Raw genomic sequence first — 17,288 nt, forward strand, 5'->3', positions numbered from 1 at the left:
AGGCTGGTCTTGAACTCCTGACCTCGTGATCCACCCGCCTCAGCCTCCCAAAGTGCTGGGATTACAGGCGCGAGGCACCGCGCCCGCCCTTGTTTCTGTCTATTTGAGAAGTTCTTGGTTTAATTCACTCTCCCATGATGAACTGTTGTGTCTGGTATGTGTTATGCAGCTGCCTTTCAGTCAGCTCTTGCCCGAGAGTGTATCAAGATGAGAATGACCCAGTGAAACCAGAAACTGTCATTGAATAGCAGGATGGGAAAGCAATGTCTAGGGCCCAGGTTCCCTTTGTCAGTTTTTTTTCTTTTTCCTCTCCTCCCCCCACCCCCACCCAGGCCTTCTCTGAGGGAGAAGAGGAAGGGCTATGCAAATGAGCACCCTTTTCTTATATAGGGGCCTATCCCAGCCCCTCAGTGTCTTTGGTTGCTGGATGGAAGAACACGATGCATCTGTTGCTGAAAAGGTGCCTTCTCCATTTGGCTGTGATAGGTGCTTTGCTGGCTGTGGGGGCTACAAAAGGTATGTGTGGATATGTGGACATGAGCAGGTGTGAACTTGGGGATGAATTCCTCTGCTCTGGTTTCTCTCCTCCTAATGGGAGATACCAGCAATATTTCAGGCTTTTCCCACTTATTTGATTTGTGAGGCTCTGGGCACCTGGGCTCCCTCCCTACATGGAGATTTGGGATTGAGCCTGAAAATAATCTCATATGCTTGGAGGGGCGAAGGATAAAAGGTCTCTGTGGCGCTGATTCTGAGGCTTCCTTGGCAGTGAGCTGGAGCAGGGGCTCCAAAGGGATGAAATGTGTGGGAGACTCTTTTAGGAAATGTCTCTTGGGGTGGGGGATTTAAAGTGGGGAGTCAGAAAATGTGGTATTGGGTAAGAAAACTAAGGAGATACAGTCTTCTCCCCCTTGGGATGGGTTCGGGTGAGCACAGCCCAGAACTTTTGTTCTGGGGCTGGGAGAGAGACAGGCAAAGGGGTCTCAGCTGAGCATCACATGAAAAGGCTCTGGGGGATTGGGCCTCGTGACAGGAGCAAGGGGCGGGGGTGGGAGTGGTGAGAGGGTCTGGAATGTCTCGTGCTGCCCTGAGGAGAGAGAGTTGGAAGTGAAGAAAGAATGGGGTATCTTATGACTTCTGCTTTAGTGGTGGGATGCTCAATGAGATGATCCAGATCCTCCTCCAGCAGAGTCAGCTAGGGTTACAGCGCACATTAGAAAGGAGATGAGTCCTGGGGCAGTGGCTCACACCTGTAATCCTAGCACTTTGGGAGGCTGAGGTGGGTGGATCACTTGAGGTCAGGAGTTCAAGACCAGCCTGGCCAATATGGTGAAATTCCATCTCTACTAAAAATACAAAAATTAGCTAGCATGGTGGTGCACGCCTGTAATCCCAGCTACTCGGGAGGCTGAGGCAGAAGGTCGTTTGGACCTTGAACCTGGGAGGCGGAGATTGCAGGGAGCCAAGATTGTGCCACTGCATTCCAGCCTGGGCAACAGAGCAAGACTGTGTGGGTAACACCCACCATGGTTACCGAGGAAGGAGAACTGTGCAGACCCCAGGCACAATTAGTGCCTGAAGTATAACTTACTGCTTGCTATATTTAGCTTATATATACAATTATACTTAGTTCCATATAATCTTTCTATATAATGATGTAGGTGTCATAGTTGGAGCTGTACTGACACATTTAGTGCTGATTTATATAATTCTTTTATATAACCATATAGTAGTTTGTAGTAGGAGGAATGCCTAGAGCAGTCACAAAGCAGAAGCAGTACATGGGAAAACAGCCAGACCAGGACAAGAACCAAAGACCCAGGCGGTGGCATCCCTGCCTGAAAGGGCATATGCTGTATGGCAGGCTTGGAGCAAGAGCCTCTCCTCCTGATAAAGGAGCTGTGGTACCTTGCATCCAGTTCCTGTGAAAAGTAGGCCTTAGGCCTAAGATCCTGGAAATAATCAAGGGAAAAGAACCCCTCTGGTGTGACCAGTCATGGCAGCTGTACACCCTGTCAGTCTTTTTTCACTTCTGTGCTAGCTCAAATCATCCTCCCATAAATATCTTAAGAAAAGAGCACAAGTCTGTCAGCTCCCACTGCATTGGCTTACAGTATCCTTCTATTAGAAATTATTTGAAGTCTCTAGCCCCCAGATAAGAAGTGTTGTGCACACAGCCCACCTCCTTGCCTCAGTGACCTAATAGGGGTGAACCCCTTTTCTGTACACGACCCTCTACTACTGCACATGGCACCATCCCCTACTGTGCACGACCCATCTCTCTGCCCAGGTGACTTAATGGGGTGGCCCCCTTGCTTGTGACTCACATGATTATATATGCCCTATTACTAAGCCTATAGATAATAACCTCACCTACGACCCTGCCCCCTGCTTGTACCTAATAAATACGGATGCTTCTGGGCATTCCGGGGCCTTGCCTGTCTCCGCTTATAGGTGGCATGGCCAACCGAGTCCAGATGCTCTTCACTAGTTCTTTAGTGTCCTGTCTCTTTACTTCTCGGATCCTGCACCTCAGCACAGCATAAGGGACACCCCACAACCCTGTGGGGCCAACAGCCCTACACTCTGTCTCAAGAAAAACAAAAGAAAAGAAAAGAAAGGAGATGAGGAGGCCAGGTGTGGTGGCTCACGCCTGTAATCCCAGCACTTTGGGAAGCTGTGGCCATAGTATTGCTTGAGTCTAGGAGTTCAAGACCAGCCTAAGCAACACAGTGAGACCCTGTCTCTACAAAAAGTAAAAAAATTTGCTAGGCCTGGGGGTGAACACCTGTGGTCCTAGCTACTTGGGAGATTACTCAGGAAGATGGCTTCAGCCTAGGAGTTTGAGGCCACAGTGAGTGATGAATGCGCCACTGCACTCCAGCCTGGGTAAGAGAGCAAAGCCCTGTATCCAAAAAAAAGAAAAGAAATATGGAGTGAGGATAGTTTCTGCTGTGCTGAAACATACACATCATATCCCATCTCCTCCTCTCTCCCTAGATGCTTAGTCTCACAGATTTCTAGGAAGTTCTCCTTGATCTAACTTCCCTCACTGTGCTGCAGTTTCTTCTTCTTTTACTGTATTCCTTAATGTGTTCTGGAAAGAGTCTGTTCACATCCACCCACCTAAGGCTCTTAAAAGATTGAACTTATATTTTGCATCCTGATTTTAAAAAATCATAAGACATTTTTCTAGATATTCATGAAAGTTTATATGGACTGGGTTTGATAATTTTGTCTAGCATGAAATGACATTGTGCTTATGCAAGAAAATACTCATATTTGTTATAGATACATACTAAATTTGTAGGATTAAAATGACAAGATGTTTGAGATTTGCTTTTAAATACTTTAGCCAAAACAAAAACAACTAGTAAGGATAAAGAAAGCAAATGTGGCAGGGTATTGATAGTTGTTGGACCTGGGTGGGGCAGACAGAGGTCTAGCATATCCTTTTTTTCTCAGACCTCTCTTGGTCAGTTACAATAATTTTTGTCTTCCCTGTCCCCATCCCCAATCTCTGCCTGCCTCTAATCCATCCTTTTCACTGCTTGCCATTGTGATCTTCCTAAAATGCAAACTTAATCATGTTCATAAGTAAATTTTATGGTATATGAATTATGTCTCAATTTAAAACAAAACAGGCCAGGCGCCGTGGCTCGTGCCTATAATCCCAGCACTTTGGGAGGCTGAGGCGGATGGATCACTTGAGTTCAGGAGTTCGAAACTAGCCTGGCCAATATGGCAAAACTCTGTCTCTACAAAAAATACAAAAATTAATTGGGTATGGTGGTGGGCACCTGTAGTCCCAGCTACTTGGAAAGCTGAGGCACAAGAATTGCTTGAGCCTGGGAAGCAGAGGCTGCAGTGAGCCAAGGTCATGCCACTGTATTCCAGCCTAGGTGGCAGAATGAGACTCCATCTCTATAATAATAATAATAAATTAATAAATGAGGGCTTTTTTGTGTTTTTTGTTTTTGTTTTTGAGTTGGAGTCTCCCTCTGTTGCCAGGCTGGAGTACAGTGACGTGATGCCTGCTCAATACAACCTCTGCCTCCTGAGTTCAAGTGATTCTCCTGCCTCAGCCTTCTGAGTATCTGGGACTACAGGCGCATGTCACTATGCCTGGCTAATGTTTTGCATTTTTAGTAGAGACAGGGTTTTGCCGTGTTGGGCAGGATAGGCTCGAACTCCTGACCTCAGGTGATCCACCTGCCTCAGCCTCCAAAAGTGCTGGGATTACAGGTGTGAGCCACTGTGCCTGGCCAAATAAATGAGTTTTTAAAATGCACTTTGAATGTGAGAATGAATGGGGTGACATGAATAGAGTGTTATCCCTGAGAAGGAACTGAAAGGATCTTAGAGTCCTCATGGCACATTCCTTTTAGGACCTAGAAACCAGGACTGGCTTGCTGTCTCTAGGCAACTCAGAACCAAAGCCTGGAATAGGCAGCTGTATCCAGAGTGGACAGAAGCCCAGAGACTTGACTGCTGGAGAGGTAGGAACTTGGAAGTTCCTGGGGAGGGCATGGTGGGATAAAAAGCAAGATGACCTGCATTGAGTGTAGTTTGGGAAGATAAGGAGGGGAAATGTATAGAGGGAGGGAAAGCCCAGGAGTCCTAGCTAATGTAGCTTTCTTTCCCAGGTGGTAAAGTGTCCCTCAAGGTCAGTAATGATGGGCCTACACTGATTGGTGCAAATGCCTCCTTCTCTATTGCCTTGAACTTCCCTGGAAGCCAAAAGGTACTGCCAGATGGGCAGGTTATCTGGGTCAACAATACTATCATCAATGGTGAGTGCTTCTCTATTCTAGGTCCTTATTTCTAGGGCTCAGTTTCCCTGGTATGCTCAACGAGCCCAGGGAATGCCCCTTCCTCCTCTACTTTTTAAAACAAGTTATATGTGTAATATATACTCATTATAGTTAGAAAACACAGATAAAAGGCCAGGTGTGGTGGCTCATGCCTATAATCTCAACACTTTGGGAGGCTGAGGCCCGTGGATCACCTGAGGTCAGGAGTTCAAGCCCATCCTGCCCAACATGGTGAAACCCCGTCTCTACTAAAAATACAAAACATTAGCTGGGCATGGTTGTGCGTGCCTGTAATCCCAGCTACTCAGGAAGCTGAGGCAGGAGAATTGCTTGAACCCAGGAGGTAGAGGTTGTGGTGAGCTGAGATCGAGCCACTGCACTCCAGCCTGGCAACAAAGCAAGACTCCGTTTCAAAAAACAAAAAGAAAAGGAAAGAAAAGAAAGAAAACACAGAAAAAGAAAATTACAGCTGTAGTCCCTGCTACTCAGGAGTCTGACGTAGGAGGATCATGAGCCTGGGAGGCTGAGGCTGCATGATCACGCCACTGCACTCCAGCCAGGGTGACAGAGTAAGACCCTGTCTCAAAAAGCAAACAGAAAATAAAATTACAGTTTCTAAAGTAAAGGACAGCAGAATTCAGGGGACCTAGAAGTTGAAAAGACCTATATTTAAACTTGTCATTGATATGTGACCTTGGGCAAGTTACTTATTTTGTTTTTCCATTTTTTTCTTTCTTTCTTTTTTTTTTTTTTGAGACAGAGTCTTGCTCTGTTGCCAGGCTGGAGTGTAGTGGTGTGATCTTGGCTCACTGCAAACTCCACCTCCTGGGTCCAAGCGATTTCCCTGCCTCAGCCTCCGGAGTAGCTGGGACTACAGGTGCCTGCCACCACGCCCGGCTAATTTTTTCTATTTTAGCAGAGACAGGGTTTCACCATGTTAGCCAGGATGGTCTCAATTTCCTGACCTCGTGATCCAGCCACTTTGGCCTCCCAAAGTGCTGGGATTACAGGCATGAGCCACTGCACCCGGCCTCCATTTCCTTTTTTTTGAGACAGAGTCAGGCTCTGGCTCTGTTGTCCAGGCTGGAATGCAGTGGCAGGATGTCGCTTACTGCAACCTCTGCCTCCCCAGTTCAAGCAATCCTCCCGCCTCAACCTCAGGAGTACAGGTGTGTGCTACCATGCCCAGCTAATTCTTTTGTATTTTTAGTAGAGACAGGGTTTCACCATGTTACCCAGGCTGCTCTTGAACTCCTGAGCTCAAGTGATCCGCCTACCTCTTGTGTTTCCATTTCCAAAGCAAAAAAGATTGTTGTAAGGATTAGAATGTGATAATATGTATAAAGTACTTAACATAGTGTCTGCTCTAGCCTACAGTAAAGGCTAAATAAATGTTATCTAGTGCTGTTATTTATTTAGTTTGAGACGGAGTCTCCCTCTGTCACCCAGGCTGCAGTGCAGTGGCGTGGTCGCGGCTCACTGCAGCTTCCTACTCCCTGGTTCAAGGGATTCTGCCTCAGCCTTCCAAATAGCTGGGATTACAGGCACCTACTGCCACACCCAACTAATTTTTGTATTTTTAGTAGAAACAGGGTTTCACCATGTTGGCCAGGATGGTCTTGATCTCCTGACCTTGTGATCTTCCCCCCTCAGCCTCCCAAAGTGCTGGGATTACAGGAGTGAGCCACTGCGCCCCGTCCCCTAGTGCTGTTATTTTTATTCCACTAGCTAGAGCAAATCACTCTAAATACTTTAATATGTGTATATATAGATATGTGTGTGTGTATATACATATACATATATACACTTTTCTTTTCTTTTCTTTCTTTCTTATTTTATTTATTTATTTTTTTTAGAGTCAGGGTCTTTTTCTGTCTCCCAGGCTAGAGTACAGTGGCATGATCATAGCTAATTGCTACTTCAACCTGAGCTGAAGTGATTCTCCTTCCTCAGCCCCTGGAGTAGCTGGAACTTCAGGTGCATACCGCCTCACCTGGCTAATTTTTTAAAAATGTGTTGTGTAGACACAAGGTCTTACTATGTTGATCAGGCTGGTCTTTCATTCCTAGCCTCAAGCAATCCTCCCACCTCACCTTCCCAAAGTGCTGGATTTACAGCCATGAGCCACCACACCTGGCCAATTAAATTATAGCTTCTGGCCAGGCATGGTGGCTCATGCCTGTAAACCCAGCACTTTGGGAGGCTGAGGTGGGAGGATTGCTTCAGCCTAGGAGTTTGAGACCAGCCCTGGCAACATATCAAGACCCTGTCTCTACAAAAAATAAAATTATCTGAGTATGGTGGCACACACCTTTAGTCCCAGCTACTTGGGAGGCTGAAGTGGGAGGACTGCTTGACCCTGGGAGGTTGACACTGCAGTGAGCTGTGATCATGCCACTGCACTCCAGTCTGGGCATCAGAGTAACACCCTGTCTTCAAAAAAAAAAAGGAGTCTCCATACCCTCACTCTGCAACTACTACCCCAAATGGTTATACCATGAAGAATGTATTTTCTAGCTATGGAATACTCTCAGAGTCCCTCTCTGATACCCTGGAAGCAACTTAAGGGGTTTTGGTATATAAAAAAGAATGCCAGGATTTAAGAGTGACTCTGTATTTACCTTTCAGGGAGCCAGGTGTGGGGAGGACAGCCAGTGTATCCCCAGGAGCCTGACAATGCCTGCATCTTCCCTGATGGTGGACCTTGCCCATCTGGCGCTTGGTCTCAGAAGAGCAGCTTTGTTTATGTCTGGAAGACCTGGGGTGAGGGACTCCCTTCTTGGCCTGTCATCTACACTTGTGTTCACTTCTTTCTACCTGATCACCTTTCTTTTGGCTGCCCCTTCCCACTTAACTTCTGTGATTTTCTCTAATCTTCACTTTCCTCTGGGATCCTTTCTCTTCCATAGCACCTAGCCCCCTTCAACTCTACCATAATTCTCTCTGGCATTATGAAATGTGCCAGAGGCCTAGTAGAGGAATCCTCTTCCTCAATTGTGGTCCTACCCCATGCAATGCCCCATTAGGACCCCTTCCCCATTCCCCCATATCACCACCTTCTAAACACCCTCAGAAATAATCATACCTCCTGACCTCCCATCTCCAGTGCCCTGTTTCTAAGCCTGTCCCTCAGTTCCCTTTGACTAATAATGTTCTCCTCCTTGCTTTTCATTCCAAAAACTTCAGGCCAATACTGGCAAGTTCTAGGGGGCCCAGTGTCCGGGCTGAGCATTGGGACAGGCAGGGCAATGCTGGGCACACACACCATGGAAGTGACTGTCTACCATCGCCGGGGATCCCGGAGCTATGTACCTCTTGCTCATTCCAGCCTGGCCTTCACCATTACTGGTAAGGGTTTAGGAAGGGGCAAGGCCAGTTGTAGGGCAAGAGAAGGCAGGGAGGCTTGAATGAACTGGAAAGGGGAAAGGTGAAATGGTGTGCAAACTTAAAGGGGCAGGGCTAGGAAGACCTAGGCAGAGAAGTATGAGGCTTAGCACCAGTGAAGGGCCAGCCAGTCAGCTTGGGGTTGGAGGGTATGGCTGTGAAAGGAGAAGCTGTGGCTCAGGCCTGGTTCTCACCTTTTCTGGCTTCAATCCCAGACCAGGTGCCTTTCTCCGTGAGCGTGTCCCAGCTGCGGGCCTTGGATGGAGGGAACAAGCACTTCTTGAGAAATCACCCTCTGACATTTGCCCTCCAGCTCCATGACCCCAGTGGCTATCTGGCTGAAGCTGACCTCTCCTACACTTGGGACTTTGGAGACGGTAGTGGAACCCTGATCTCTCGGGCACTTGTGGTCACCCACACTTACCTGGAGCCTGGCCCAGTCACTGCCCAGGTGGTCCTGCAGGCTGCCATTCCTCTCACCTCCTGTGGCTCCTCCCCAGTTCCAGGCACCACAGATGGGTACAGGCCAACTCCAGAAGCCCCTAATACCACAGCTGGCCAAGTGCCTACTACAGAAGTCATAGGTACTACACCTGGTCAGGTGCCAACTGCAGAGCCCTCTGGAACCACAGCTGTGCAGGTGCCAACCAATCAGGTCATAAGCACTGCACCTGTACAGATGCCAACTGCAGAAAGCACAGGTACAACACCTAAGACGGTGCCAGTTTCAGAGGTCATGGGTACCACACTGGCAGAGATATCAACTCCAGAGGCTACAGGTATGACACCTGCAGAGGAGTCAATTGCAGAGCCTTCTGGAACCACAGCTGCACAGGTAACAACTACAGAGTTGGCAGAGACCACAGCTGGAGAGCTACCTACCCCTGAGCCTGAGGGTCCAGATGCCAGCTCAATCATGCCTACAGAAGCTATTACAGGTAAGAGGACCAGTGCGAATGAAGTTCATGGATGTGGGGTACCCTACTGTACTCTGAAAGTCTCACCCAGGACTCAGATGTTACCCAATCCTTTGCTTAGCATTATGGTCCCCTCAGAGCTCTCACTGGCCTGGCTATAAAGCCCTCCAGTATCTCTTTTTTATTTATTTTTTTTAAGTAGAGATGGGGTTTTGCCATGTTGGCCAGACTGGTCTCAAACTCATGACCTCAAATGATCCACCCACCTTGGCCTCCCAAAGTGCTGCGATTACAGGTGTGAGCCACCACACCCGGCCTGAAGCCCTCTAGTATCTTTTAATGACACGGAATAGATCTGGAGTTCAGGAAACCAAGGTCTTCCCCTAGGCCATGAGGGACGAGCTTATTGATTCTCTACTACTGAGAATGGTTGGTGAGGCCAGGGAACAGACTGTGATCATTTACATAATATTTATAGCTCATTTTCTGTTCAAGCATAAATGCACAGAAATCCTTCCCAGATTCTGAGATCCCGATCCTTCCATTTCCTACCCCTGGATTTCCATCCCAAAGCCAAAAGGGAGGAATGAAATAGTGATGCTTAAATGAGTTAACATACGTTGAATGCCTAGCCTAGTACTTGGCATAGTGTGGAGCATAATAAACATTTGAGGATTTTTAAAAACTCCAACACCACCTAACTGTGTGACTCTGGAGGAGTCATTTTCTTCTTCTGGGCCTCAATTTCCTTATCTGTAGAATGAGATTCTGATCTTATCTGATTCTAAGCCAGTGACTCCAGAATGCAGTAACTCTGGTTCAACCTGACAAAATGCCTGGTTGGCCTCTGCCTCCAGATGAATCATCTGTCTCTTGATCTTGCCTCCTCGATCCTCTCCTTCCAGGTTCCCTCAGCCCCCTGCTGGATGGTACAGCCACATTAAGGCTGGTGAAGAGACAAGTCCCCTTGGATTGTGTTCTGTATCGATATGGTTCCTTTTCCGTCACCCTGGACATTGTCCGTGAGTCTTGCCTACTCTGGGGGCTGATAGAGGCAGCTGTGTGCTGCCTAGGGCTGGTCAGTGGAAGCATACCTTGGGAAGAATTACTCACCTAGATAGGAAGAATACCCAAATGCCAGAATCCTCATTTGAAGGCACAGGGATGGGATTGGTGGAGCAGCCCTGGGGCTTTCCTGTCTATGGGCTTTTGAGGAGGGCTGGTAGAGGAATCCTAACTTGATACTCTTGCAACAACTCTACAGAGGGTATTGAAAATGCTGAGATCCTGCAGGCTGTGCCATCCAGTGACGGGGATGCATTTGAGCTGACTGTATCCTGCCAAGGCGGGTGAGTGTCCCACTAGTTGCACTGATAATTCTTGGGTTGACTGTTTCTTTTCTTTTCTTTTCTTTTCTTTTAATTTGAGATGGGGTTTCATCATGTTGGTCAGACTGGTTTTGAACTCCTGACCTCAGGTAATCCACCCGCCTCGGCATCCCAAAGAGCTGGGATTACAGGTGTGAGCCACCATACCTGGCCGGGTTGAGTGTTTCTTTCTCTGCTCTCTGGCATTCATTGTCCCTTCCCAGATCCCCTTATATATCCTGACACCTCTTTCAGGCTGCCCAAGGAAGCCTGCATGGAGATCTCATCACCAGGGTGCCATCCCCCTGCCCAGCGGCTGTGCCAGCCTGTGCCACCCAGTCCAGCCTGCCAGCTGGTTCTGCATCAGATACTGAATGGTGGCTCTGGGACATACTGCCTCAATGTGTCTCTGGCTGATGCCAACAGCCTGGCAGTGGTCAGCACCCAGCTTGTCATGCCTGGTAGGTCCTTGGACAAGAGCTAAGATGAGGAAGGGAGTGGGTAGAGGCCAGCTGGCAAGGAGCAGACACTGACTGAAGCAGTGCCTGGGATTCTGCTCACAGGTCAAGAAGCAGGCCTTGGGCAGGCTCCCCTGTTCGTGGGCATCTTGCTGGTGTTAATGGCTGTGGTCCTTGCATCTCTAATATATAGGTAAGGACCTCACCACACAGTTTCAGATCCCCTTATACCTTGTTATCACCAGTCATTCTTCCTCAATGGGAGAAGGAACCACCTCTCCCTTTGAGGAAGCATGGTGTCCAGGAAAGAGCCCAGGCGTGTAAGTTAGAGAGATTTGGGCTGCTGTCTTGCTTGTGGGACCTGGGGGAAGTAGCTTAACCTGTCTAAGCCTCTGAAAAGTAGGTGAACTAATACTTGCCCTGTGGAGCTGTTATAAAGATTAGAAACAATGTGAGTAAAACACCTGACTCTGAAGCAAGAGTGTAATAATTGATATTAATGACTGTTGTTAATAATATTGAGAATGGGGGCAGTTTGGGTGAACTGAGTTTTCTACCAGCAAGATGGGCAGATCCCCTAGACCTGGGGTAGCATAGTCCTCAGCCAGGAAAGCTTATGGGGTGAGGGAGGAATGGACAGAGGTTACTACAGAAATAAGAGAGGGTAAACACTGGAGGTGAGGAGAAGGGGAAGGAGCTAGGATCAAGGCTAATCAGACTGGGATATGGGTGTGTTTCCTTCTTTGGAGAAGCACAGACAGGCTACCTTTGTCCATTGCTAACAGGTTTACCCCTTCTCCCAATATCAGGCGCAGACTTATGAAGCAAGGGTCAGCCTTCTCCGTTCCCCAGCTGTCACATAGCAGCACTCACTGGCTGCGTCTACCCCGCATCTTCCGCACTTGTCCCATTGGTGAGAACAGCCCACTCCTCAGTGGGCAGCAGGTCTGAGTACTCCTGGATGATGCCATGATTTTCCTGGGGCTGACAGAAACACCTATATTTCTGCACCGCCCCCCCATCTTCCCTGGGAGACTACTATCACCTGAAATAAATACTCAGAACCTGATGCTGGTTTTTTTTTTTTTTTTCTTGCCTCTTGGGAGAATCTATGTCATTTAAGGAGTGAAGGTATAAAAGAAGGAAGTGTATCACTTACTTAGCAGATTCCAATGGGAAAACACAAGTCATTTTATTCAGATGAGGCACTTTCAATGTATGTGTTTTGGGGTGTGTGTACATGTGTGCGCATGAGGAACAGTGAGGTGGTGCAGGATAATAAATACTGTGAGGGTGAAGGAACACTCCGAGCTGGCAGGAGTGTGTGGCAGCAATGTACAGAGCTTCGGGAGTCCAGTCCAGGGACAGGGAGGTGGGTTCAAGGCTGGTTTGGAGGCCAAGGGTGTCCCCCTTAACTCAAGAAGCCAAAGAAATTGGTGGAGCGGGGGGGTGGGCCCATGAGCATGGGCATCTGGTTCTTGTGGGTGATCTTGATCTGGAAGGGAAGGGAGCACATTCAGAGGCAGGACCTGGTGGCTTAGGGCTGCAGCTTCAGAGATTTGGAGGGAAATCTGTGGTGTTTGGGGTGAGTTGCTAGGTTCCCAGAGAGGCCACGACAGGGAAGCCAGGGGTTGAGAAATCAGAGTTTAGGATGAATGATGTGCAGGGGAAGTTGAGGCATCAGAAGGGTGTAAAGAAGCTGTGCAATGGGGATTTAGGATCCACGGAGCCCATGGGAGGGGTTCAGCTTTTGGCTGGCGTAGGCAATACTCACTGTACAGGGCGTCTGCATCCATGGTTCTCCGTCAATTTGCATGGGAAGGGTTTTTGTGGTGCTATGGGAGGCCAAGGAACATTGGTGATTTCCTTACCAATCGAATACCAAAACTGCTTCTCAGGTTGGCTTAGAGACCTTTTGTCACTGCGGGAGATCTAGTAAAGCCCCTCCCCACCATTCCCATGACCCTTCTGCTGTCCAGGCCCCACATCTTCCCTCAGGGACCCTGGTGGAGTCTTCCTTACTGGAAGGTGATCTCAGAGCATTTGGCTAGCCGACGTCCAGCATTTTTGAGCTTGGTATAGATCTGGCCCATCTCAATCGCGCCCTCCAGCCCCACTACTTCCAGTCGCTTGTCACTTAGGTCTGGGGATGAAGTAGGGAGATAAGTTTTACATAAACATGGTGTCCCCAAAGGGAGTCACACCTTCCCTTGGTCCTGCCCACTCAGCTCCCAAGGCTGCTCCTCTCACCTGGTACACAGGTTTTCAGGATATCAGGGTCAGTGATGACTTTAGCTGTAACACCTAAGGCCTGGTTGATCCCACAGATATCCCCATGGGGTCTCTTGGTATCACCCCAGAGGTTGGAGCCACCATGCATGCTAGGGATGTTCAGCACTGCGATGCCTTCTAGGGACAGGTTGCTAAGATCCAGCGGTTTCCCACAGATCTAAGGGGAGGGAGGCACAGTCCCAGTTGGGGAGGGCACAGATCCTTACCTCATGGCACAATCATAGATGTGACCACTTCCTCCATCAGATGACAAACTGGGGAGGTCAGGATTTGGAGGTGTCCAAGGGATGGAAATAGGGACTAGTGTATCTTGAGGATTTGGAGAAGTATAGGTGAAAGAAAATGGGAAGTTCCCAAGGGTGCCATGGAGGGACAAACTTGGCTATTAAGAAGTGAAAAGGTTTCACGCTACTAAGCATGAAATAAAATAAAAATGTACTGAGACATACCTGAAATTAAAAGTTCAAAAACTTTAAAAAAAAAAAGTGAAGAGGATGTAGGGTTGAGTCTTACTACACAAACCTCAACTGTCAAAGATTCCTCCAACTTTTTGCATGTTGAGAAGATGGATTCAGATGTGGCAAATTCGAAGTACCATAGCTTGTTCTTCATTCTGTGCCAGCCCCAACACAAGGCCCAGTAGGGAGGGACAGGTTACACAGTGCTGGCAGGGGTGGTAAGTGACAGGGAAGGGCATCAACCTCCTAACTTCAGTCCCATGGGGAATAAGGGTAGCTTCGGTTGGGGGATATCCTAGTGGTGTCACTGCCCTTCTAAGCAATCTGAGTCAAACTTGGTCACAACCTGGCTCCTGACACTGTGTATGCCCACACCCCCCTCTCCTTTCCCTCACCTGCTGTTGAACTTCTCAGGATATTTCTCTCGCATGATGTGGAATCGATGAGCAATAGAGGCATCCTGGAGAGTTCAGGACATGAAGATCAGGGACCTGCCTTCCCTCTCAGTCCAGAGCTCGCTCTCGCCCTCCCCATCTCTCCTCTCTCCCAAGTCCCCATGCTGTTCCCTGCTGGCATGTCCCAAGATCTTCTCTTGCAACTCACACCACTGTACTGCACTCTGGATTTCCCTGTGTCACCGGTCATTTAACCTACCCCTTCCCTTTCTGCTCTCCTCCAGCCACTGCCTGCTTGGCCTCTACTTTCTCCCTTCTCCCCAGGCCCCATTCCACTGACCACACCAATGGAGAAGTAGTTGTTGATGATTTGAAAGGGGACCGGGTCACTCTTTTCTTCAGTTTGTTGGGGTATCACCTCCACGGACCATCGATCCATATGTACCACCTTACTCATCTCTAAATCCTTGAGGATCTTTGCCAGATTCTGTCCTTCATACCCTAGGAATGGAGAAGACAGGTTAGCACTGAGCTCTGGGTCCCAGAAAGGCCTCTTCTCAGCTCCCAGCTCCACAGATTCCCGGGGACCTTCTGCCCTGTTTCTGCAGAGCCTCTCAGCCCTTTCCAGTGACAGGGCAGGGTGCATGGTCACAGCTCCCATGGACCTTTCCTCCACACTGTGTGGAGGGTGAATGTTTCCAATGTGTGTGCACATTCAAAGATGGTGCCAAAAGTCATCTGAAAGGTTGGAAAGAATAGCCAGGAGAATGATAAAAAGATGGGTAACAAATGGGGTAATCCTCTCTCACCCTCAACACCTGATGCTTTCACTCCCCATTCAGACAGACCACAGTATAAAGCAATCATGTCTAAACAGTGTTATACTGGCAGAGTGAATGGAATAAAAGGCTCAATAGTAAAGAACAGAGTGTGGCCCAGCAGGGTGGATCACAAGGTCAAGAGATCCAGACCATCCTGGCTGACACGGTGAAACCCTATCTCTACTAAAAATACAAAAATTAGCTGGGTGTGCTGGTGCGCACCTGTAGTCCCCGTTACTTGGGAGGCTGAGGCAGAAGAATCACTTGAACCCAGGAGGCAGAGGCTGCAGTGAGCTGAGATCACGCCACTGCACTCCAGCCTGGCGACAGAGCGAGACTCTGTCAAAAAAAAAAAAAAAAAAAAAGAATAGGGTGCCCAAATAGACTCAAGTATATGTGGAAATTTAGTCTATGATATCATTTCAAATAAATGGGGAAAAGAAAGATTATTCAATAAATGGTGCTGGGGGAAGGGAGGAGCAGCATGAAAAAATACCTACTGGGTTCTATGCTCACTACCTGCATGACGCAATCATCCATAACCCAAACCTCAGTATCACACAACATACCCATGTAACAAACCTGCACATATATCCCCTGAATCCAAAATTAGAAAAACAAATAGTGCTAAATGTAGAAGTCACTCCTTATACTAAAATGAATTCAAATGGATCAAATAATTTAAATGTAAAAAAAAAGAAGCAGAATTTGTTTTGTTTTGTTTTGAGACAGAATCTCAGTCTGTTGCCCGGGCTGGAGCGCAGTGTTGTGACCATGGTCCCTGCAGCCTTGACCTCCTTGGCTCAAGGGATCCTCCCACCTTACTCTCTTGAGTAGCTGGGACCACAGGCCCACATCGCCACACCCAGCTAACTTTTGTATTTTTTTGTAGAGATTGGCGATCTGCCCGCCTTGGCCTCCCAAAGTGCTGGGATTACAGGTGTGAGCCACTGTGCCTGGCCAGAATTTGTACTAGAAGAAAACATTAGTACATGTTTTTATAATCTTTGAATGGATACAAAACTAGAAGCCCAAAAGAAAAAAGATAGATAAGTATAATTATATTAAAATTTAAAACTAGACTGACATGGTAGTGCCTACAATACCAGCTACATGGCAGGAGGATTGCTCGAACCCAGGAGTTCAAGACTAGACTGGCCAGCGTAGTGAGACCCAATCTCAAAAAACAAACAAACAAGGCCAGGTGCAGTGGCTCACTCCTGTAATACCAGCACTTTGGGAGGCTGAGGCGGGTGATCACTTGAGGTCAGGCGTTCGAGACCAGCCTGGAAAACATGGCAAAACCTAATCTCTACAAAAAATGTAAAAATTAGCCAAGTATAGGCCAGGCATGGTGGCTCACAGTGCTCCGTGTAATCCCAGCACTTTGGGAGGCTGAAAATGCTCGGTTGCAGTGAGTGGGCAGATCACAAGGTCAGGAGTTTGAGACCAGCCTGGTCAACATGGTGAAACCCCATCTCTACTAAAAATACAAAAATTAGCTGGGTGTGGTGGCAGACACCTGTAATCCCAGCTACTCGGGAGGCTGAGGCAGGAGAATTGCTTGAACCCAGGAGGCATAGGTTGCAGTGAGCCAAAATCGCGCCACTGCACCCCAGCCTGGCGAACAAGAGTGAAACTCCGTCTCAAAAACAAAAAAAACTTAGCCATGTGTGGTGGCATGTGACAGTAGTCCCAGCTACTCTGAGATGGAAGATTGCATGAGCCTGGGAGTTTGAGGCTGCTGTGAGCTGTTATCTCACCACTGTACTCCAGCATGGGCAACAGAGCAAGACTCTATCTCAAAACAAAGAAAGAAACAAAAAACGAAAAAGGAAAAATGGGCAAGTAATACAAACAAGATTACCATAGAAGGAAAAATACAAATGGCCAATATGCATAGGAAAGGTGCTCAGTATTACTAAAAATTTCAAGAACCATAATTTAAACAATTAGCTAACTTTTGTTGTCTGTCAGGCTGGCAAAGTATAAAGAGATTGGAAAAATTAAGTGTTAATGAGTTTATGAATAACTGGCATTTTCATTTGCTGTTAGCTGTAGCATAACTTGATAACTCATTTTTGGAAAGCATTTTGGCAACTTTTATCAAAATTTTATCAAATTTTATCATAACATATTTTTTGCTGGGAGCAGTGGCTCACACCTATAACCCCAGCACTTTGGGAGGACAAGGTGGGCAGATCACCTAAGGTCAGGAGTTTGAGACTAGCCTGGTGAACATGGTGAAACCCTGTCACTACTAAAAATACAAAAATTAGCTGGGCATGGTGGCAGGTACCTGTAATCCCAGCTACTCAAGAGGCGAAGGCAGGAGAATCACTTGAATCCAGGAGACAGAGGTTGCAGTGAGCCGAGATTGCA

At 47.7% G+C, this 17,288-nt stretch overlaps 2 protein-coding genes across 4 annotated transcripts in view; one reads left to right on the forward strand and one right to left on the reverse strand.

Moving 5' to 3' along the window:
• The first annotated feature begins 368 nt into the window (after nucleotides 1-368).
• Nucleotides 369-12,009, forward strand: PMEL (premelanosome protein). Of its 2 annotated transcripts, none has more exons than XM_017519400.2 (11): nucleotides 369-516; nucleotides 4,389-4,499; nucleotides 4,647-4,793; nucleotides 7,443-7,577; nucleotides 8,001-8,162; nucleotides 8,414-9,136; nucleotides 10,021-10,137; nucleotides 10,380-10,464; nucleotides 10,738-10,943; nucleotides 11,025-11,133; nucleotides 11,750-12,009. In XM_017519400.2, exons 1-11 carry the CDS (start codon nucleotides 441-443, stop codon nucleotides 11,889-11,891), a joined length of 2,013 nt encoding a protein of 670 aa, XP_017374889.1. In that variant the 5' UTR covers nucleotides 369-440; the 3' UTR covers nucleotides 11,892-12,009. The 2 variants fall into 2 exon arrangements, with proteins under 2 accessions (XP_017374889.1, XP_017374890.1); XM_017519401.2 differs by having other exon boundaries at nucleotides 397-516; nucleotides 11,046-11,133.
• A 90-nt stretch (nucleotides 12,010-12,099) lies between these two features.
• The window catches only part of DGKA (diacylglycerol kinase alpha), a 17,331-nt gene continuing 12,142 nt past the window's right edge, over nucleotides 12,100-17,288 (reverse strand). For both annotated transcript variants that reach the window (XM_017519396.2, XM_017519398.2), the window contains 7 exons: nucleotides 14,426-14,586; nucleotides 14,086-14,150; nucleotides 13,755-13,845; nucleotides 13,191-13,389; nucleotides 12,963-13,083; nucleotides 12,715-12,775; nucleotides 12,100-12,435 (listed from right to left, as the gene is read on the reverse strand). In XM_017519396.2, coding sequence (XP_017374885.1) covers nucleotides 12,352-12,435; nucleotides 12,715-12,775; nucleotides 12,963-13,083; nucleotides 13,191-13,389; nucleotides 13,755-13,845; nucleotides 14,086-14,150; nucleotides 14,426-14,586 — 782 coding nt within the window. In that variant the 3' untranslated portion in view covers nucleotides 12,100-12,351. The remainder of the gene's footprint in view (nucleotides 12,436-12,714; nucleotides 12,776-12,962; nucleotides 13,084-13,190; nucleotides 13,390-13,754; nucleotides 13,846-14,085; nucleotides 14,151-14,425; nucleotides 14,587-17,288) is intronic.

The sequence above is a fragment of the Cebus imitator genome, unplaced genomic scaffold (assembly GCF_001604975.1).
Source record: "Cebus imitator isolate Cc_AM_T3 unplaced genomic scaffold, Cebus_imitator-1.0 Scaffold741, whole genome shotgun sequence".
NCBI lineage: Eukaryota > Metazoa > Chordata > Mammalia > Primates > Cebidae > Cebus > Cebus imitator.

What these genes read in the sequence shown, in the direction of transcription:
- PMEL (XM_017519400.2), top strand. Translation starts at nt 441, where the DNA reads ATGCATCTGTTGCTGAAAAGGTGCCTTCTCCATTTGGCTGTGATAGGT. An exon ending in CAACAATACTATCATCAATG is followed by an intron (nt 4,794 to 7,442) that starts GTGAGTGCTTCT and finishes TTTACCTTTCAG; the next exon opens with GGAGCCAGGTGTGGGGAGGA. An exon ending in GCCTACAGAAGCTATTACAG is followed by an intron (nt 9,137 to 10,020) that starts GTAAGAGGACCA and finishes CTCTCCTTCCAG; the next exon opens with GTTCCCTCAGCCCCCTGCTG.